The sequence below is a fragment of the Hyalella azteca genome, unplaced genomic scaffold (assembly GCF_000764305.2).
Source record: "Hyalella azteca isolate HAZT.00-mixed unplaced genomic scaffold, Hazt_2.0.2 contig4142, whole genome shotgun sequence".
Lineage (NCBI taxonomy): Eukaryota > Metazoa > Arthropoda > Malacostraca > Amphipoda > Hyalellidae > Hyalella > Hyalella azteca.
In genome coordinates, this window is record NW_025934368.1 from 143,926 (window position 1) to 166,131 (window position 22,206).

Here is a 22,206-nt window from a genome sequence, read left to right on the forward strand (position 1 = left end):
AAATATGTCTGTCTGGAAAATGTTTTATCCGCTTATATTATAATCCTAAAAATTTGAAGTCTGTTTTAATGCCCAAAGTGCTTAGTAAATTATTTCCGTATGCCAATTCAGGTCCATGGGAATTTGTCTAACTTTTCGGGAGGGGCTGCCTATTGTTTCCGGGTTATCGATTAGGTTATTTATTATGTTTATTCCGTATGGTAATCATATCGGTTATGGTCACATAATCAATATCTGATTCGGTCAATATGGTCACTTCATCGCATCTGATTGGAACGCATTTAATGGAGCGTCTCTGAAGCTTGTGTGGATGAAACAGGAGTTTTCTTAGAAAATGATGTGTTTTACTTGGATTATTTTAACACGCTCCTAATTTTTTACGAGCAATGTGTAGATTCGATATTTTAAATCCGTTGGTATGCCGCAACTTCTACCTCATTTTGTTCTGAGTAATTATCCCTTGGCAGTGACGTTCTATAAGAGGACGCTCGTGATGTATTTATTTCACATTAGTCATCATGACAATGTGTTGAGCAGTCACAATAAGTAATAAATTATTACAAATGTTCACATTTTCAAACGAGTTGAAATGTGCATAGACGTGCCTTGGATTTGCTGCAACAGCGGAGGTGGGCTTCGTACGGACCCTCGAGCCCCGTACTGTGTTGATCATAATTTTAATATCCTTTGAATGCCGCTTGCTGTTCATGTTCCCATGAATTATTCACGAGCGTCATTAGCTCTCCTGTAATTGAACAACTTTTACAACTGCATTACTTGATTACTCCTGTTGCATTGTTTTAAGCTTTAGGATTTATAGTCTGAACTTGGAAAGAAATTCAGCGATTCAGCGAAATTCTGAGACAACTTCTAACACAATTTTATATTGAATTTTTAGTATTATTTTGTTTAAAAAAATTTTTCATTTTCAATTTGAGCAAATGCCAAAGGTTTGCTTATGAAATCAGGCGGATTAATTCACTCCAGGTTTTTAAAGATCGGATGACATAAATTGCAGTTTTCTCAGGTGACCGATTTCAACTTTCCTACAAACTAAGGGGAAAATTTCCCGCAAATTACAGCTCTTCTTTGTGGGAAACTCCCTGATGTTCCTGCTTAATTTTGACGCAATATCGCCGTAGTTTGGCCCAGGGTCCTGACCTGCGACCCGGCGACGCAATTGCCGCTGGGCCGCAGCTCTTCTCAAGGCAATTACCATTTGCTCGAATCGCGTTAACATGAGGCACTTGGTGCCGACATCGAGTGCGCCTCTAATAAGGTAAGTGCAGGGTGTTCGCCGGGGCCGAGTCCTTTGTTCCTTAAAACCTTCTAAACGTCGAACAATTCTGCTTGGAAAACTCTGCTGTGCTCGGTCTGTTGTAAGCAGCTGGCTCGCCTGCCGAGCTACGGAAGATGATTTCAACATGAGCTTAAGCGGTGACTTTTAGTCCCGCTCACTGAGCGCACGATATAATAGCATTAACAGTAACAGAATGAATAAATTTTATTTCATAAGCTGATCAGAGTTTATTTATACTTTGAATAGTGTAACTCGATATTTTCACATAAGTTAGTAGTATTAAACGTTATTACGTAATTTATATTGCACACAATTTGTAGGAGTTGTGAACAGAACATCATGCCACTCAGCAGCCCATGCGCTCGTCCGTACTTCGGCCGTTCACGACAACAGCTTGCTGCGCTCACAGCAGTTCCTGAACTCGCCGTGAACTCTGACCTCGATGATAACTGATAAAATTCATCAGCAGCAATCCTGCTTGGAATGTTCTTCACGTCGTAAACAAGCTCGTGGTCACGTGTTGTGCGGTGTCGTAAGTGGCCACGTCCGCGCAGACTTATACAATAATCTGCGCGTGGGAAACTGTAACCGCATTCTTGTAAACTCCCACATTTGAGTACACGCCATAAAAATGCGTACCTCATGAATGCGCACCTCTTGAATGCGCACCTCTTGAATGCCACCTCTTGAATGCGCACCTCTTGAATGCGTCACTCATGAATGCGTCACTCATGAACGCGTATGCCGTGAATGTGTTCATTATCGGTAAATATATTCGTACCTTATAAATGAAATTTTCAAGTAAATTTCTTGAAAATAGATCTTTCATTGTTCAGTGAGCGTCACGAAACAGAATTAAATAGTCAGTAGTTCAGTGAGCATATTCAGTCTACATTTAGTAATTAAGTGTTTACATAAAGGAGGAAATCCACCTTCAGTAATTCAGTGTGCACATAAAGCAGGTATTAAGTCTAAGCTCAGTAATTCAGTGTGCTCATAAAAGAGGAAATCCACGTTCAGTAATTCAGTGTGCTCATAAAGAAGGAAGTTCGCATGCATATAATCAAGTGTCACGGGAGTAGCGAATTATTGCCTCGGGTTCGATTGTAATCTTGAGCGTTTGAAGCACGGGAGCAACGCTGCCATCAGATCTCTGTCCTTCTGATCGCGAGGGCGTCGCTCACTGAACACTTGAGCATCACATATCATGCGGCCTGCTCAGGTCAGTCAGAACATCAGCACTTGCAGCATCACATATCATGCGGCCTGCTCAGGCCAGTCAGAACATCAGCTCTTGCAGCATCACATATCATGCTGCCTGCTCAGGTCAATGAGGACTCCAGCGATTTTTATCGATCGATTAGGACTATTGAAACATCGATTCAACTATTTGCACGTAGGAATGAATATTTTGAAGTAAGGAATTGGTTTATAATGCTTATGGATAAAATAATTTTTTTTTTCGAACTGCCTACTCGGGAAAATAAAACATCCGCAGTCTACTTTGCTTCATGTACTTTAGGTCAATCAAAATTTCCTTGATAAATATTGTGTTATATTGTGTCCTTTCTGGTTTATTGGAATTTATTTCCATCAGAGGTGCAACATGTAATTTATGAATGCATTTTATGTCACAAAGGCAATAACCTGAAAGATTTTAAAACCTGGTCAGATCTGAGGATGATTCAGCAGCATTCAAGTGGAGCGCGGACCCGTTTTTGTGTATTTTTTTCGAGCTCATAAGCACTGAGCACCAGTGGTGGAGCTTGGGTTGGACGCGCGATAACATCGATTGACCACAAGCGATAGATTTGGAGATAATGAACTAATAAAGCTAATTAGGACCCGCTCTCTCACCAGACCAAACAGGTGTTGCTATGCTCCTCGGTGCACAAAAATGCTCGAGTGCCTCTGGAGATAATTTCTAGGCTTGAAATTCATCTCTCTGCTCCAGGAATGGACAGGCTTATCAGAATGTAGAATAATTTTGTGATTTGTATCAATGAATAAATGACCGTAAGAGATCAGCAGACGGACACTGCAGCCGCTTCTGGTATCATATTGGGGTTGCGAATTTGCAACTCTGTGAATTTTTTTAGCAATGCCGACCATGCTTACTATAGTTCCAGTAAATATACTGTTAAGTTGGAGGGAGTTCGGAAATGTCAAGGAACCTAAATGACTCAAGTATTTGGGAAATAGCACCTATTTGTTTCGTGTTTATTATTGACCATGATTCCACCTATGAGTCGCCATTATATGCTAATAACAATGACTAGAATTATTGCGAAGAATCTAGTTTGACTATCACGGATATTCATGATTGATATGAATTTTTTTCTACTTCGGGTTCTCCCTAGCGGGCATAAGACCGAACGATGCCAAAAACTGATAGCCTTCTTTTAGTACTGCCTTCAAGTCTCTATTGTTCAACTCGAGGCTGAGTCACAGAACATGCAGCTCACTTTTCACACGTTTTCCTTGTGCGTTATAGAGCTCATGCTCTCAGTGTGTTGCAGAGCGCTTTAAAAGAGACGTTCCTTTAATTGCTGATGGTCGATTGGAGCCGGAGAGCTCATTAGTCTGGCCTTTGCATTACACGGAACTCTTCTCAGATGACGCGTCGTGCGCGCCACTTGATACCCAACTAATGGTCCTGTGCCAAACATTGAAGTTTCCAGCTGCACTCGAGCGCTGTGAGCTCGTGTACGGGTTGAGTGAAGGTGATCCAGAGCGCACATACTAGTCCTTCAGAGCTGAATTTGAGCCACTAATTTACTATAGCTGGCTTTCAGAGCCTGCTATATTAGTTAGCTTTCGATTTTCACTGTACTGAGATACACCTGCGCAAAATTTCTGATTGCAGTATAAAATAAAGGCTTAATGTTCTCATGATTGTATACTTCGTGGTTCGTTTACTAAACTGGTGCCCATACACTGAGAATTCGCTCTCGTCCATAGCCGGTGATCGAGTCTGACTTTGAGCACCGATACCACTTCCGATAGCGTCTACTGTTTGCTTTAACTCGTGCTGCTTTGGCCTTCAGCCATAGTGTCTTTGTTCTTAGCTGATGGAGGAGCGCAAAGATTTTGTCTTGTCCGTTTTAAAATCTTGCCGAATTTGTTCCCGTCGTCTTGGAGAGTGAGCTGCTTCATCTTCTTCAACTAGCTCGAGTCGCGGCGACAGACGGCCTTAGAATTGCGAAGATTGTTCGCCTTCTACTCACTGGCGATGGAAGTAAGAGCAAGTCTCCGCGTTCTCATCTTACAGTAATGCACTCGACATTATTTTTTTTCTCTACCGAAAACTTATGTCATTAGAAAGCAAATCGTCTCTTATATGTCACAGGAAAATCACCATTACAGATGTCTTGTAGTTAAGGATAATATCCCAAGTTCTCGTTGTCTATCTGGCATTTTCGATGAATAGAATACTGATTATGCTTGCCACTATGTACAGGCTGGACCGCTGAAGCAACTAGCATTGTTTGTTGGTTGCGATTAAACTCGAGAGCATCGCTGGTAGTTGTCATGCCGACCATTTCAAGTCAACAATTTATAGGATTCAGTGCCTTTATATCTAGCAGGAACCTCATTAGATTTTTCCTAACCAGGTTTATTGTTCAATTCATAATTTTTAAGTCAATATGTTTGATCTTCAACGTGGTAGTAATTATATTTACTTTATTTTGTCCACTTAATGAGCTCAGAAAAAAAAGATGTCCCCAGTCCACTTTTTTATGTATTAAAGTGCATACTTCCAAAACAAAATTTGAAAATACGTATTGTTTGATTAAATTCAATATGATCCGCTAGATAACAAATTTTTCATGGTCAAATTAAAAACATTGAAACTGGCATATTGAGCGATTTACATATATAAGTCTAATTTTCATGTATGCTCTTTTGAAAATAACTCACTACTAAATAAATAATCCGCTCATGCTTTGCTTTGGTGATGCCTGAAACGCTCAATAAAAGGAATGCACGATTTATTTCCTTCCTGCTGTGAAGAAATAGTATTCTGCAGTTGACTTTGTTCAATCGAAGTCTTATTCTATTGAACCAGATTTATATTATAATTTATTCGGAACTTATTATTAATTATTTACTAACATTTATCATTTCACGAATTAAATTATGGAGTAATTTGGACATACTGGCGTTTTTGGCTACTATAAACTCCCTAATCAAGATTGATGGCATTAGTTGCGATTGTTAAACATCTTCACCTAAAGTTAACGCTAGCGTGTAATATGGCTTGTACAAGCTAGCTATAGTTCTGAGAAGTGTGAAACTGACAGCTAAATATGCTATTTTATAGGGCTTTTTAAGGCACTATCGGATGTAAATTTTTCCCCTCTAATAAACATCTGAGAAAATTTGTATAAACTCCTACCCAATATTAATATACATTAGCATGCAGTTAACTTTGCTCGGTCACCCTATCACTGATGTTAAATTTATGCACCTGTTTGTGTGGTCATAATACCAAAATTAAATCTTGACCATGATATTGCACAGATGGCTCGTAGTTTTCTTCAAGATTATTCCGTCTTCTGAAGAGCTTGTACCTGCCTTTCGAAGAGTGGGATGGTCACCTTTGAATTGCCATCATTGATTTTACGACTTGAAGAGAATGTTGTAAGTGCACAAGATTTGTACCGGATAGACTTGACATCAAAGACATTCAGAGGCTCAATGGGTACAAGTAAATTCTGGAGGAGGATAAATTCAGGCCAGATGGCCATCTGTGGTACGTTAGTTTGCTAAACTTTCTGCTTGCTGCTTCTCGGTGCAGGAATAAAATTAATTTTCTCCTACGCGATGTCTTTACGCTAACTGAATAACTCGTTTGACTTCAGTGCTGATTCTTAGCGAATGAGGAACAAGGCTGCTCGATTTTCCCTTTCATCCACGCTGAAAGGAGATTCAGCTACAAAAAAATTTAAAACGCGACCACCTCATATTTTATGCCTGCAACACCTTTCAGTTTGGAGCATATGTAAATATTGCTGAGTTGCAAGAAATATGAGGTGGTGCGTCGAGCCTTCAGATGCATATCAGAGGTGCCGCATTTCATCAGAAAAAATTACTCATGAAATTGAACCTGTCAATTCTAATTCATTCAGTTTTTTTAAGTTGAAATTGATAGTCCAGTTAATTAACGAATGGGACGTGCAGCATAATAATGGCACATTTCCAATAAAATAAGTTCTTCAAGATCCGGGTTCTACAATTTACTAGCAGGTAAACATGGCGTTGCTAAGAATAGATATTAGACGTGCATTGAATCCCGTCGTCCCGAATCTTGGAATCTATTTTTCAGTTGATAACTCAATTAAAAACCAGCATATAAAGACAAACATTTTGCACTGAAATCTCATTTTACTACCGGTATTTACTAAAAATCGCTTTTAGATTGCGCATTTTGCATTTTTCCTCTCCCCGTTTTGTTACACCGCATCATTCTACCATAAAGAATAAAATATCAGGTTCAGGTTGTAGCTCTCCTATGCGCTTGTGAGTAAGTTATACGGTTTGGGACCTATCATCAACCACTGAATTACTACTGGGGCAGAGGCAACAAAAGACTGACGATTTAAGGTGTACATTGAGATTAAAATTGCAAATATACAGAAATGTGAAAGTTGTACTGATAATTAAGAAAAGAAACATCACGTAATTTCGAAGCATGAACAAATGAAATAAAAAAAATGATTGCAGGATTAATTTTTTCATGCCCAGAGACAAATATTCACTAAATGACACGGAAATCATTAGATTTACTCTCAAAAACATAAATAATTAAAAGACAAAATGTATAAAATGAAATTGGGGAAATTTTAGTTTTCTTTGCAACGGGAAATACTGAAGTAATATTATTTGGTTCTAAACACACGCGCAAGCAAAGTTCTATGAAAACATAATTGAAACCCTCCGAGAAAAACAAGACACAATTTCTCGAACCTTAGGCGATTTTCCTATCCCATTTAGAACGTACGTTGTGGAATCATCAACAAATTTCTTTATTTATTCTTTATTTATTCGTAATGGGAAATAATATTCAGTTCGTTAAGGAACTGAATTTAATCAGATTCTTGCATGGATGAAAAGGATCCCTAAGGTTTGTTGAACCTCAGGAAGTGTCAAATGTGCTCCTTAGTTTTTTCAATTAAGCTTTAGAGTTTGACTGAATTGGCTGTTGTGGACAGTGATTGTTCAGTTGATTGTAAAGTTCATTATTGCATGTGTGAGCCCTACCACTGATTTGTAAACAAAATGCAGCTTTCGTGTGGTAAAAGAATTTCTAATTCATTACTGTTCATCTCTATAGGTGAACGTAACATTACCACTAGTAATGTTATTGTTATGTTTATTGTAAATTGATATGGCACTGAAGGGTCAAGCGTCGTCGTCAAGCTCGAACACACAAAAGAAGAAGAAGAACTGATCATGCGTCGCACTTTGCATAGAAATGTACTATGTTATCAGAGCTACGACACGAAAGTGATTGGGTATTTGCAAGTCAAAGAGGAGACAACATATCACATGATGAATCTGACATGGCAAGTATCAACTCGAACGTTAAAGACATCTTCGATATCCATCCCGTAAATAATCTCATTAAATCATGTACGGCCGACTTTCCTCCTAATTGACCTTCCAAAGTTTGAGCATCAGATGCTGGGTTCCTAAGACCATCAAGTCATGGCTCATGCAAGGGCGTGTCAATAAGGAGCGAAGAAAACATTAAGAATAGCAGGTGAACTTAAGACTACCTGTCAGTAAGCACCAACTATCCACTGATAATCGGGCTGTAATTTTAGAAAGGGTTGGGCTCACCATTTGGTCAGACACTCCCCGATTTCCCTTCAAGTTGCAATTCAGGGATGTTCTTATCTTCCCCTGTACGACCCGATCTGTCTCTTGTTCGCGTGGCAATCGTCTGCATTCGTCAATGCACAGAGTGCCCTAAATCTGTGCTTTATCCTTTGTGCTGAGTGGATGTTGTTTTTCATGAGTTACAGTAAGTTTCTATTTGATATGCCTTTATCGGTTCAATTTTTAATAAAATTTATTCATAACGCTTACTTTTGAACACAGACAAATGAATGTCGAGTAGTGAGAAAAAATATTTTCAGGATCAACTCTAGGGCGCAATCCATAATGTTTGAAATGTATGTATAATGGGTGTATGCATTATTAAATACATTCTCCTTGTGCATGCCGAGAACAATAATTTTCTAGTGGCTAAAAACTCAGTCCCACTTCAATAGCTGCCATGCAACTTAGCGTTTGACTTATCGTTTAAAGTTTGTTTTGAATCGACGCACAGTGTTCTTTAGTATGTTGGCTGGACAAAAACAACATTATTGATGAAAAACCAGTCTAGACCAATATTATTGTAGTAAGTAAAATCTCTTGCTAGCCAAAAACAAATAGTTTTGCAATGGCTCTAAAACTGCATCCAACGCACGCCTTATTGAGGCACTGTAACTGATAGCCAAAATTGCATTTGGCCATGCAGCTCCGAGGCGTCCGCGTTATCGACAGCTCGTATACTGGCGCTGCACAGCTCTTAGAAAAAGCTGTCTTTTCCTCAAGTGCTTTGACATTTCAATTCAAAAGTAAAGGTCAGTTCCTGCTTTTCTCATCTAAGGCGTAATTTTAGAAAACAAATTAATTCGCTATCGCGTGGTTTAAGCTTACGTTGAAGTTCGTTTGTTTGTCGACTTTTTCGAACACCAGGTTTTCGTAGCATGCATGTTGTTTTGCTCCACGCAACTTAGAAAAAAAAAATTACAGCGAGACAACCAACATTTATTGTATTTTTTACATGGTTACTGTTTTATTATGGAGTGAAATTTCAATTTCGGAAGCTGGGTCATAGGCATTTCTCAGACATTCATTCATATTGTATCAATGAACATTTTCCTTTGCAGGCCTTTTACTTAAATAATATATGGACAAGTTTTATTCAAGCTAAATATACTTCTTGGCATTTTCTCGAAGATTGTAAGCGATATCTTAGGGTGTCATATTGGGATTATTCTACTCAAGGTGAATCTTGCGTCAGTTTGAATTCGTGTGCGCTGCTCCCAATACTTTGGGCAGTAAATAGCTGCACTTATACTGAATGCACTTCACGTGTGTTGCAGGGGCCAGTTCGCGACAGTGTACCACTGTCGGCACCGCGTCACGGGGGAGGAGTTCGCCGTGAAGTTCTCCAGCAGGCGACGCTTGGGCGCCGATGCCACGCCTGACATCATCCATGAGATCGCAGTGAACGCCATCCTGGCGAGCTGCTCGCACAACGTCAAGCTGCACGACGTCTTCACCACAGACACCGCCTTCGTGCTCATCATGGAATTGTAAGTACCTGGGTGTTGGTGAAGGCCACGTTGTTGATGTAAGTACTTTATGGCATCACAGTGGAAGTTATTAGATGAAAGCAAGAGAAGTGGAGTGTAGTGATCCCTGTATTGCATCAGCTGACAGAAAAGACTCGATTGACTGCATGGTGCCAGTTGACAGTAGAGGACCTGTTGACTGCATCGTACCAGTTGCCAGTAGAGGGCCTGTTGACTGCATGGCGCCAGTTGACTGATTGCATTGTACCATTTGACAGTAGAGGGCCTGCTGGTTGCATTGTGCCAGTTGACAGTAGAGGGCCTGTTGATTGCATTGTGCCAGTTGACAGTAGAGGGCCTGTTGATTGCATTGTGCCAGTTGACAGTAGAGGGCCTGTTGACTGCAGGTGTTGAGCCCAGCTGTGAGTGTCGCCATATGAGGCTGCACATGCTGGAGTGGAGGAGCAGGAGGTGTAGGGAGATAAATACAGAGGGGTTATAGGGCGTAAATACCTTATGGCGTGGCCAGTAGAAGGAATAGGGGGAGAGGCTCACATCTGGTGCCTGGATGCCAGCCAACGTAGGGCGGCGGCCCCGGGTATCCATGATACGCACACCTGACAAGCACCACACGTGGGATTCATGCTAACTCGGCGCTGGAGTCTGGGAGTTGCTGACATTATTCACCGATAGAAATCTTTGTCTGAGTACCATTATTCACCGGTAGGAAACCTTTGTCTGATGATTCAACTATACCAGCAGGCTGCGAGGGTGAACCTTATACCGACTAGAAAACATTGAATTTCCAGACGTATTTCTGTATCCGCAAACGACTGCTCTACATGCTGGACGCGGTGTTGCGGAGTGCAATCCTAGAGGCTATTGCTCCCGGACGCGTTTACTCACTCTATACAAGGTTGGGGATAACTTTGGGAGGGATTATTATCAAAATCTGATTGATATACTACTAATAGTGGTTTTTCCTAGAGGAGACGAATACCTTAGTCTGGACAAAAATGTTGCTTTTTGTTCAGGTACGGTACTCATTGAAAAAATTAATTGATATTGTTTAAAAATACGTTTTTGTACAGTCAATAACTTGTGAATATGCGGTTTAAGAATAATATTGATACTTTCATCGGGTTACTTACATTTTCAAAGTTTATTATTCTAATCGCGTCATAGTTTTCTAGTTCTATATAAATTGTTCATGCAGTGGATCATTTAGCTCTGGGTTCTTAGTATGTCTGTGCCCGCTGACTTACATCATCCGTACGTGCTTCCTGTGGCTAACGTACAGAAAAGTCGGTATCATGCCTGAATTAGAAATCACTTCCAATTTTCCCTTTCCCTTGTTCTAACGGATAAACGTCAAATCAACGAATGTCCGCCACAGTATCACTATCGCCTCGTTCATAATTCGTTAAAACGAAGCCAGATCAATGTCACTGCTCTACATAAGCAAATATGTTGGGCCGAATATCCAGTGTCGTGGATGGAGACTCGTGGAAATTTTTGAAGGCAAGAAGTGGCATGACATGCGAGCCAAAGGAGGAATGGCAGATCGCAAGAAGCCATCGTGGCGTCGCGACGCTCATTAGTTGCATTCAAACATTCCGAGCAGCGTTGTTTTTTGGAGGTGACACCTGGCACTTGAAAGGCGATAGTTAGGGAGCCATCTTGACATGTCAGGGACTTTGCACGTCTTGTGTCCTTTACTTCATAGGCAAGTGAAGAAGGTTGACGGCAGTGTACTGCTTTCCATGTGCATTGGGCACGTGATGAAGGTTGGCGTCAATGTTCTTCTTGGCACGGACATGAAGACATAGCGATCGCAACCAATGCATTCTTGGTGACAGTCTATGGGCCATACTGCCTTATAGTATTCATGTCATTGACGGCCTTATTGACTGCACTCGTGACGGCAGTATACTGGCCTCGCTGCTTCAGTCATATAATGGCAATTAAATTGAACAATAGTCGCTCTAAACCTTCCATCGCCGTGGTCACATGTTTCTCAGGTAACCAGTTTGCTTATATAGAGAAGATATTGATGTATTTTATATACTATTTCATGTTCTTAATGGAGAATGTTTGTTGAGACGGCCCGAGGTTTCTTTTTAACTGCTTTTGAATAGGAAATAGAAATATATTTGGTAAAATTCAAGATGTGAATCCGAATTTATTAAATTGAGTTTCAAGTAATCACTTGGAAAAGATAATGAAAAAACGATACCATAGTGTGAAAGTTTGCATAATTGAACTTGTGACACATCTTGTCTGTGCACCACATTTTTTCGCAGGCCGCGGGTTAACTACCTTGCTCAGATAAGTGGAATTGCGAATAAAATTACGTGCAACTGCATTGAAAACACCAAACACGTTAGTTGAATTGGTTTAGCTCTTACTGTGGTATCATCTCATTTTAATTGAAGAGTTTGTGCTAAAATTTATAAGTATAAATTATGAAGGCATTCGCTGGGCAGCCCCGTCAACAGCTTCCTCCCTTCGCCTACAAAATGAACATGACCATTGGCACACGAAAGAGCTCACGTTTATATAATTAAATAGGTTTTACTTTTCAGTATTGGAGGATGTATAAATAACATTAAATGCTTCATAATACTATTAAATGATTACAATGATAATGAATTATAAATTGGCAAAGCTCCTCAGAGTGAGTTTGCAAGAATTTATGATAACTATAGGAAAGTTTATTTATCTCTAATTTTTAGTAACCAAAAGATCTAAGTTATAAACGTGGGTTTTTGAGCTGCCGCTGTTTATAAATCAGCTGAACTGGAACTATTCATGCGTACCATATGGGCAGTATCAGTGATAAATTATAATAACACCCTTACTAGCAAAATCCTAATCTAGTAAATCACCATCAATAATTCACAAATAAACCAGCGTCGGTCTCACAACCTCGAATCTTACGAAGCCTCCTGGTAAAGATGATGCCGAAATTTAGTAACCATGATCACTGCCATTTAAATATGTGGTCTGATCCCATAAGTTGTTTTCGCTCAATTAATACCCATAACTAATTCACAGGACTAATATGGCATGCGATGAGTAGCAGTCTGCTTCTGTTCTCGAGAGTTGGATGGAGAACGTCTGTGGCTTTACAATGTAGAGGGCAGCGCCCCTATGCCAGAGAATGCGGTGCTAGTCCAATGAAGAAATTAGAATTTAAATTGATCTCTTGAACCTCCCATTGAAATTGAGATACTTATCTTAATATAATAAGTTACTAATTAACTATGACAGTCATCTGTGGTTAGGATCATTGAAAACTAAAGCGAGTAATTGGCTTTGACCTGGAGCACAGTTCTTGCGAGCTGCGATAGCCATCAGCAAACGAGCTTCTGTAGATTCAGTCTTGTACTGTCTTTAAATAACCTATCATTAGTCTACTATTTTATTTAGTTAGGCTTCACTTGTGAACTTGTCTTTCTTCTTCGTACGCTTACCTTACGACTAAAGCCATAGAGACTGAGAGATGTTCTTGTCAAAATAAAGAACAATTTGGAAGATGCTCTTGCATCAAGCCGCGCGAGATCACGCTTCGTATCGGCGTAGCTTGCAATTTGCGCTTATATTATTTATATTCAAATCCATGCATATGATAAATAGGTAGAGATCTGAGGTGAGAGAATGTTTATTTATATTAATATATTATAATTGGGCGATCGCCATTTTAAAAATAGACCACGTTTGTCGATTATTTGAGTTAAAAGCTAATTGCTGTGACCACTTGCACATAGTTTAGTTTCTTTAGCTCCTGCGCACGGCAATGAGACTGGAATTTGCAGCTTTTATTAAGCTCACACATGTCCAGTGACAGGGTGAGTAATATAGGAATAAGATTATACGTTTTGAAATGTAAAAAATGCATTAGGAATGCTAATTTACCTTTTTACTCAGATTTTTCTTTTCGATCGACTATAAGCTTTTTCAATCATTTTTCGCCCACAAACAAAAAAGTATAAAATGTGTTGAGCATTAGCATCAAGCATTTAGATGAGTTCAGTCCGCGAGAATAGGATGCTCGCTCTAGGAATATTCCTACGAATTAAATTGGCTGCTGCAGGCCTGTAAATGCGACTCCACAAGAGCCAAAGCTAATTTTGAAACTTCCACTGAATTCAAAAGATATACTTATATCTATCTATATTCTGTTAAGATCTCTTGAGAAGAAATAATATGCGTTTAAAATTTACTCTTCAAAGACAACACTTCTAAACAGGCAAGTGTCTCCGATGTTACAAATGAACAATGAATTTATAATTTTATTTTCATGTATAAAAAAATTAATTTTTGACTTTTTTTAACATATATTTTTTTCAACATTATTTATTTTGTCAATTGAGTCATGCATTGTCTCCGACTTTCGCAAGTGTGCAAAATTTCAGATCGATTGGACCGGTAGAAATGTTTTAAATATTGATTATAAGACTTGTAGCAAAGAAACAAAGTTCGAACAAGAAGTATAAAGTTAAAGAGAAGTGTTGTAAAAATATTGTAAAATCTCTTACATTATCGACACGCAATTGCGTGTCGATAATGTAATAAGTCGTGATTCCATTTTAATTACCGTTTCCCTCAATCGATTAAATTACTCCCTATTTATATGATTACTCCCCATTTATTATTAATTACTCCCCATTTATATGATAAAAGTCAAGTATTTCGAGTACTATAGGCATGTTATTCTCTGATTTTTTAAGGATTGTTAATTAACAGCTGATGAAGGGAAATAGCTGTCTAGTGTGCTCATCTCTGGAGGCCATTCTATTGAGTAATTTCCTTGCGCTCTATAAGTCCTGTCTTCAATGCAACAATGTGGAGCATGGATAATATATCTGTCCATAGAATAAAACGCTGAAAAATTCAATTAATATGGAGTGATGCCAATTGAAGCATACATTTTACCTGTCGTTTATATTAATTCATGCTAATTCAGTTTGACTCTTGTCCAACCATATTATAGCGGAGGTTATAAAAATGCTCGCGGAAGCTCGAGCTGAATACCTAATGATTACACATATTTAAGTCTCAGATTTATGCATCCAAAGATGCTGCGTTACTCTGGCTAATGTATCCCTAAAACGGTAACTTCAATACATGTATAATTTATTTCAAATAGAAGGTAATTGATTAAATTGATTTACAATTACAAATAATTTTGTACCGATAATGAATTTAATGACTTCTACTCTGTGATAATTAGCTCAGTTTGACGGTAATATACTTTAAATTAGTGAACAAAACTGCACATAATAAAGACGGGCTGGCGCCAGCCTGCGTGCATACGTCGCGGTCTCGAGTCCTGCGACGATCCAGAGCGCCTTACAAGGCTCGCTGCCTTGCAGTAATGTTAATGAGACGCACCGCCGCGGTCCCCGAGCCGGACTCAAAAATAATTTTGTTCGTCATTTTTGGGGTGCACTTAAATTTTAATTATGGCGTTAAAAGGACGTAGACAGATGCGCTTTGAAACATTATCAGACCGTAGGTGGATGATTGAGTCAAGCGCATATCTCATCATTTTTAACGTCAAACGTCATCATCAATCACTTGGTCGTGAATTTATTCATTTATGGCTACGCTGATGGAATATTAGGTGGATTGGCAATCAGCATACGAGTTAATATCGCTTATAATAATATAGTTATGAGTTGATATCGCTTATAATAATATAGTTTTATGTAAAATCCGGATATTTGCACTTTTTATTGAAACTTTAAATCAAGACTTTTATCTGAAGCCATTTCTGCTGAGCACTTAATCGATAATATGTTTTATAACTTTGTTTTGCTCGTGTCTGAACTAATTTGGTTTGCTCTGGACCCACGCCATTTGCCTGTGAGATTACGTTTATCAGAATATGATCGAGTTTACAAGAATATCATGACGCACAATGAGTGAGTTTACAATAATCTCTTGTCATACAATGAATGAGCTTATAAGAATATGTCGTGCAATGAGTGAGTTTACAATAAATTCTTGTGACTTGTCATACAATGAATGAGCTTATAAGAATATGTCGTGCAATGAGTGAGTTTACAATAAACTCTTGTGACTTGTCATACAATGAATGAGCTTATAAGAATATGTCGTGCAATGAGTGAGTTTATAATAAACTCTTGTCATACAATGAATGAGCTTATAAGAATATCATGTCGTGCAATGAGTGAGTTTATAATAATCTCTTACCGTGCAGTAATCGAGTTTATAATTATCTCTTGCCGAACAATGAGTGAGTTTATAATAATCTCTTGCCGTACATTGACTGCATTTATAAGAATGTCTTTCAGAACCATGAGTGATGTTCACGTCACTGAAGGCATGCACGTCCGAAAAAACGACCCTGCATTCACGGGAAGATTTATTGCCTCGGACGCCAATATATTGAACTAATTATGCCCAAGCAAGCTAAAAATAACTGTCAAACCAGACGCAAATAATTGATCTGTACTGTAGCGAAGGTTAACTGAAGGTAAGCCAGTCAACGTTATTTATGAATTGGCTAAAGCGAACTTACGAGTGAACGATAGGGAGTCGGCATTGCGATCGATTCACTCCATAATAGGCTAATTAGAACGAGCATTTTTTAGCCCGCGATCGCGTTCTTGAAAGGCCATGCGGTTGGTGCACTCCGTATCGCAGCCGTCCGCTGATTACAGTTCAGCTTCCAAATGAAGCCAAATTTAAATCACAACAAAAATGTATCTGCTATTGAACTTCTGCTTGAATGCGTACATTAATTTTATGTTATTGAAAGAGTAATTACTAAATTTTTCTGGAGAAATTCGAATTTTTGTCCGAATCTGATTCCTTGTTGCCGAGCTCTGCTCTTGCATTGCCCGCGCAATATATAAGAGCTCAGGTCTGGCATTGCATATTCCTGCAACAGGGTTTTATCGCTTTGACTAAACTTTTGAAACTGAAACCTTTCTATACGCTTCTTTCAACACTATACACTTGTTTCAACACTATACACTTCTTTCTTTTTATGTTTCTTCGAAATATTGGGAGGTTGGTGCGTTGCTTAGAACTCTGATCATCAGTGGCCGATGACTCGACTCTTCCATGTCTCCTGAAGAACCTCATTGAATAGAATGAAATACGCGTGTCACTTTTCAAAAGTTCTGATGCAGCTTAAGAGCAGTAATGGGTGGGATAACAAGCGTGTAATGCTACACGGCACGCCTCTTATTGATGAGCTGACAGTGCAGAAGCGAGTAGGGCTAGCACCAGATACGAGGCCGCTCGAATACCTTACACTGACGGTCGCGTAAGATATCATCATCCGACATTTTTCATTTGCCCTCCTCTTTAGAATACTCGATGGTATTTGTGGGCTTCTGGGCCATTTGTGAGAATTGCGGGGCTTTAGTTTACATTTACAGCTGTAGAACTCTCAGCTCAACTTGCCGAATAATACTATTTTTTTATTATTGGACTCTGGAGATATATTTTTTGCTTGTGACTTGCTAGACTTTCGTCAAGGCTGGGTTATATTAAACTGTTTTGAAAAGTTTCTATAGGGTTACAATCCGTGCAACCTCCTGCGAGGAGTAAAGAAAAATGGCTTTCTGCGGTTTTTAACCAGCTGATTTCGAATTAAAAGGTATATTGGCCCGTGGTCTTCTGACGATAATACTAGTTACCATCACTTAGGGTACGAATAGCTTTGACTACCTAATTTATCCGTTGACAAATTACAAATTGAATAATAGCATCTTTTTGAATTGCTTAAACTGATGAGATAAAGTTTGTAGATAGAGTAGTTTGATAGAGTAGATATAGTTTGTAGATAATGAGTTCAGAATAGTTTGTGTTATTATAAACAATTTTACCGTTTTTCTAACCGAGTCATCTTTTCCATGACAGTACATTTTTGATGCTAACTTTTCGAAATTTTAATTTCAGCGCCCCTGGCGGTGATCTCCAAACGCTGCTAGACGAAAATTTGGTCCCTTACGAACGCGACGTTATCAACTTCTTGCGCCAGCTGCTGGAAGGCTTGGTGTTTATCCACGACAGGAGCCTCGTGCATCTCGACATCAAGGTCCATCCGCAGCTTCTTCCAGATGAACTAAATTTGCCAAGTTGTTTCGTTTTTAAAGTTGTATTAGAATATTAATTGTCGATAGATATTTCATGTCAGAAGCTTGATTTCAGTTCGAAATAATCAAAATTCGTGTATTACATGTAGGATTCCAATAAAAGCGATGATTTCCACACGTAACGACTCTTCAGCAAAGACTTGATAGACATTATCTTCTACCATTCTCACTAACTGCTTAACTTATGTTTAACTGCACTAGCGTGGATAATTGATCGATCAACATATTATCTGTCAATTTGGGAGCAATATATAACAAAGCTGAACGTCTTCTGATTGATATTTTAAATGCAGCCCCAGAACCTGGTTTTGATGGGGGAGTTCCCGGACTGCGCCGTCAAGCTCTGCGACTTCGAAATATCGAGGCACATCACGCCCGGCTACGAAGTGCGCGAGATCCTCGGCACGCCGGACTACGTTGGTCAGATCTAATATATGAATTATAACTTCACCTTGACTATGTTGTTAACATTATTTGCATATTTTACTTAGGAGGATACATGTTAACAGTTTTTTCGTTGTCGCGCCAGTTATACGTTATCATGAGAATAATTAGAGTAATTGTTTCTGGTCTCGGAACTCGCGTTCATTGCCATGCAATTACTACCATTATATAGTTCTTGTCTTTTCTAGACAAATCAACTATCAAGAATCAGAAGAAATATGCGTCATGTTAATGGTTATTGAAATTATAAACTCAGGATTTGATATTTTTCAGCCCCAGAGATCCTGCATTACGAACCCATCACCACAAGAACTGACATGTGGTGAGTACAACGATGCTCAACGTGAACGTTATGTGCTCAGGCGGATGTAACTGGGAAGTGCAAACTTTGCTTTTCGCGATTTTAAGACTTGGTCTAGCTCAAGGTAGTGAGGAAGACCGTACTTAATAAAATTGATGATTGTTTTAACATCTACAGAATTGTGGTCAGGGTCGCTGGAGATTAAAACTATATTTTTGTTTAGTATAGACAAATTCAGGTCTAAATTACGGTTGAAATACCCAATGTTTCATTAAAACAATGATAAAAATCTCTATCTATTGTTCAACAATATTTAAATAGTATGTATTATGTTCAGGTCCCTGGGTGTATTGACGTACGTCCTCCTGACGGGTTTCCTACCCTTCGGTGGGGACAGCGACCAGGAAACCTTCATGCAGATCTCCAGGGGAGAGCTCGACTTCCCCAACGAGCTTTTCGAAGATATCACGCCCGAAGCCATCGACTTTATGAAGAAGTTACTCGTTCGACAACCTGAGTGAGTTCTTGAAATTCAATCGATTTAAAATTTTACATGTGATTGAAAAACATTCTAAGATTGTGAACCAGTCATTCAATTCACACAGGATGAATAAGTAAGTGCTGTAAAATTCTTATCACGTAATTTCCTTTAAATAATGAATAATTATCTTGCTCAGGAGGAGGATGAGCGCACGAGAGTGCCTTAAACACCCATGGATGCAGAGGCCGATGACCCGACCAACGCCCCCGTCTACTCTTGATCTGCCTGCCCCAGTGACGCCCAGTCCGCCCTCCCACACTCCCTATGTCAGTAGAGCCGAGTCATCTCCCTCAGTGATTACTACGACCGTCACTTCCGATATCAAGGGCGACGGAAACGAGACGAGCGACTTGGAATCTTTAGATGACAAAACTCCTACCACTCCTCTGTCTAGCCGTCCTCCACTGCACCCTCGTTCTTCCCTCAAATCTTTGAGTGTCACAAGCGACATCCTGCCGGTTGGCTCCACATCACACGCAGTGACGCCCTTGTCGGGAATAACTCCCTTCCTCAATAAGGAATCAAGAATGGGATCGAGGCAGAATTTGAACAGACTCAGGACCATGTCCAAGTCACGTGAAGTGCTTTCTGAAAGAATTCAAATGTCAAATCTTAAGAAAACGCTGTCGAAATCACGCGAGCGCCTATACGACGCCAAGCTCGGGATGTCAACTTCCAGAGAAGACTTAATGACTTGCAAGAGCCTCTCGCAGTCAGTGGAGGCGTTGACAGCTCTCTCTCAACTTCACCAAAACGGAGCCCTGTACAAGAGCTGCAATAACATTTTTATCCCCAAGATCCAACACGTTAACAAAGAAGCCTGCATGTCAGATCGCATGTACAAAAGCATGGCCTGTATAGATCAGATCCCTGGTAACGATTTGTCAAAGACTATGGGCTACTTCGAGTCCCGTTTAACTGGAGACGATGACAACACTGACGTGATCACACGGCGTAACACCAGCCTTAACATCGTCATCAGTGACACTCCTGAGTCAAATTCCCGACTCCTGGGAAACGATGAAACTAGACTTGGAGGTTTCAGAGTCAATCCTTGCAGGGGCGGCCGCAGCGCTGAAGGTAATGATAGGATCTTCCCACGACATTCACACAAGCAGTCCGAACCTCAAGCAACACAGAAGATTAATAAGATGAGTAGAGCCGACAAAATGAAAAAAGATGCTCAAAGGAGGAGAAAAGAACGCGAACAGAGAGAGAAAGAGAGAAGCCGGAAATCTAGTCTGGTTGAGATGAGAACTTACGATAAGACCGCCGCAAACGAAGGATCCACATCACCAACCATCAGAAGAGGCAGCGTGTGCCACGTGGAGCTGAGACTACAGGAGCGACACGAGAGACTATTGGAAAGACAGGAGCGCGAAGGTCGGAAGATGAGCTCCACTGGAAGCCTGAGACTCAGTTCCATTGACAGTGACAAATCCCCTACTCCTGACGCTTCGAAGTCTATGAGCAGGCGTAAGTCAACATCGCAGACCGCCAAAAACGAGCGATCTAGTAAAGTTGAGTCGCCGAAGAGCAGCGATATTTCAGAGGCCTCCTCAACTGAAAGTGTAAGCGGGTCTTTAGAGAATATTCAACCGCGAGGAGTGGAAAGGAGAAGAAAATCTAAGCAGTTGGACAACCGAAGAGCATCAGCAACGGTCAAGAACCAAAAGAGTAACGATGAAAATGGTAACGTGATCCAGGTGGAGTCATCGAGTCTAGCAGCAGAAATTTCAATGCAAAAGTCGTGTCGAGACCTTGACGAAGCTTACATTTCTCTTGAAGAAGGCAGTAGAGAGAACGTTCCTGGAGAAGAAGAAGAAGCAAAGTCCGACGAAGACACTGATTCTGTGGAGTCAGATAAAACATGCACTGGAAGCATAGTTGAAGGTCCCATAACACCTATAAAGGCTGCTGACGAGATAAGAATAACTACTGAAGGTCCAACGGACAAACAACCATCTCCGGCGATTGAGGATACCGAACATACGATCACTCACGAGACGCAAAAATCCTGTGGATCATTCTTGGAGGTTCCTGTTCTTGGAGACATCCAAGAGGAATCTACTTCCGTGAAATACTCAAGGTCAACTTCCACCACAAGTGATCTAGGAGGCTCCATATGTGAAGATAATGAAGAAAATTCTGATCAAGCTCTCAGCGAAATTGAACAGAAAATTATGGAGAATAAATCTCGAGCTCGATCTCTTAGCATGCAGCCGCGACAAACGCTGACCGTCATCCCTAGGGTTCGCAATAGGTCCAACTCGGTGCACCAGCCAACAATCGTTGACAGAGCCCGGCCATGGGGAGAAATTTGTAGCGGATCCGTTGCGAAAGCGCTGAAAAATTTAACGATGCGAGAAGAAGAAGAAGAGGATGAAGATGCAACTAGAGTAAGCCAAGATTTTACGAAGCGAAGGCAATCGTCACCACCGCGCTTCTTCATGGCAGGTGAACTGCAACCACAAACCGCGGTGTCGCCACAGTGCAAGCAGTAACTGAAATGTAGTGGCACAGAAAGAATTTATTCAATATGTGCCCCAGATTTTCTAGTCAAAATTACTATACCAAGAAAACCCCATCTACGAATAAAAAAAGAACAAAGCTTTTTCGTTCTAGTCCAAGACTGCGTTTGTATTTGCTGCAGAGGCTGTTTAGATGTCAACTTGAGCTAATCATTATTCACGTTCATGCCCACCACTGTCTTTCAGTTCACTGCTTCCACTGCATGCCGCGTCATGCCCCATCGTTACTTTCGTCAACAATTCTCGAAATTTAGTGTAGACCCGAGACCTCAATATCCTTGGGTACGAGGCAGCTCGAAGTATTTTTCTCATTACAAGGTTGAAGCTAGAGTTATGACTTCAGGTGATCAGCTATTATACTATAATCTTAGTGTTGACCGTCCATTTTCTACTGGCCGCGAATTTTATATCGTCTATAACTTGATTATTGAGTTTCTTTAGAGTTCTTCATTTAAGTTAACATTCATAAATCTAACTCTCATTCTGTGAAAAAATTAAAAATCTAAATAAAGTCGTCCACGAACGAGTAAGTTCGACTATTATTTCGCATAAACCTTTAATTAATTCAATTGTGCTTGAAATTCTACTTTGAAAATA

At 40.0% G+C, this 22,206-nt stretch overlaps 1 protein-coding gene across 1 annotated transcript in view; it reads left to right on the forward strand.

Annotated features, from left to right (window-relative positions):
• The window catches only part of LOC108680536 (serine/threonine-protein kinase PKH3), a 100,612-nt gene extending 78,473 nt beyond the window's left edge, over positions 1-22,139 (forward strand). The window contains exons 2-7 of the mRNA XM_018169366.2: positions 9,463-9,675; positions 17,596-17,734; positions 18,086-18,212; positions 18,510-18,558; positions 18,875-19,054; positions 19,215-22,139. Of these exons, the coding sequence (XP_018024855.1) occupies positions 9,463-9,675; positions 17,596-17,734; positions 18,086-18,212; positions 18,510-18,558; positions 18,875-19,054; positions 19,215-21,582 (3,076 nt within the window). The 3' untranslated portion in view covers positions 21,583-22,139. The remainder of the gene's footprint in view (positions 1-9,462; positions 9,676-17,595; positions 17,735-18,085; positions 18,213-18,509; positions 18,559-18,874; positions 19,055-19,214) is intronic.
• Positions 22,140-22,206: the final 67 nt, after the last annotated feature.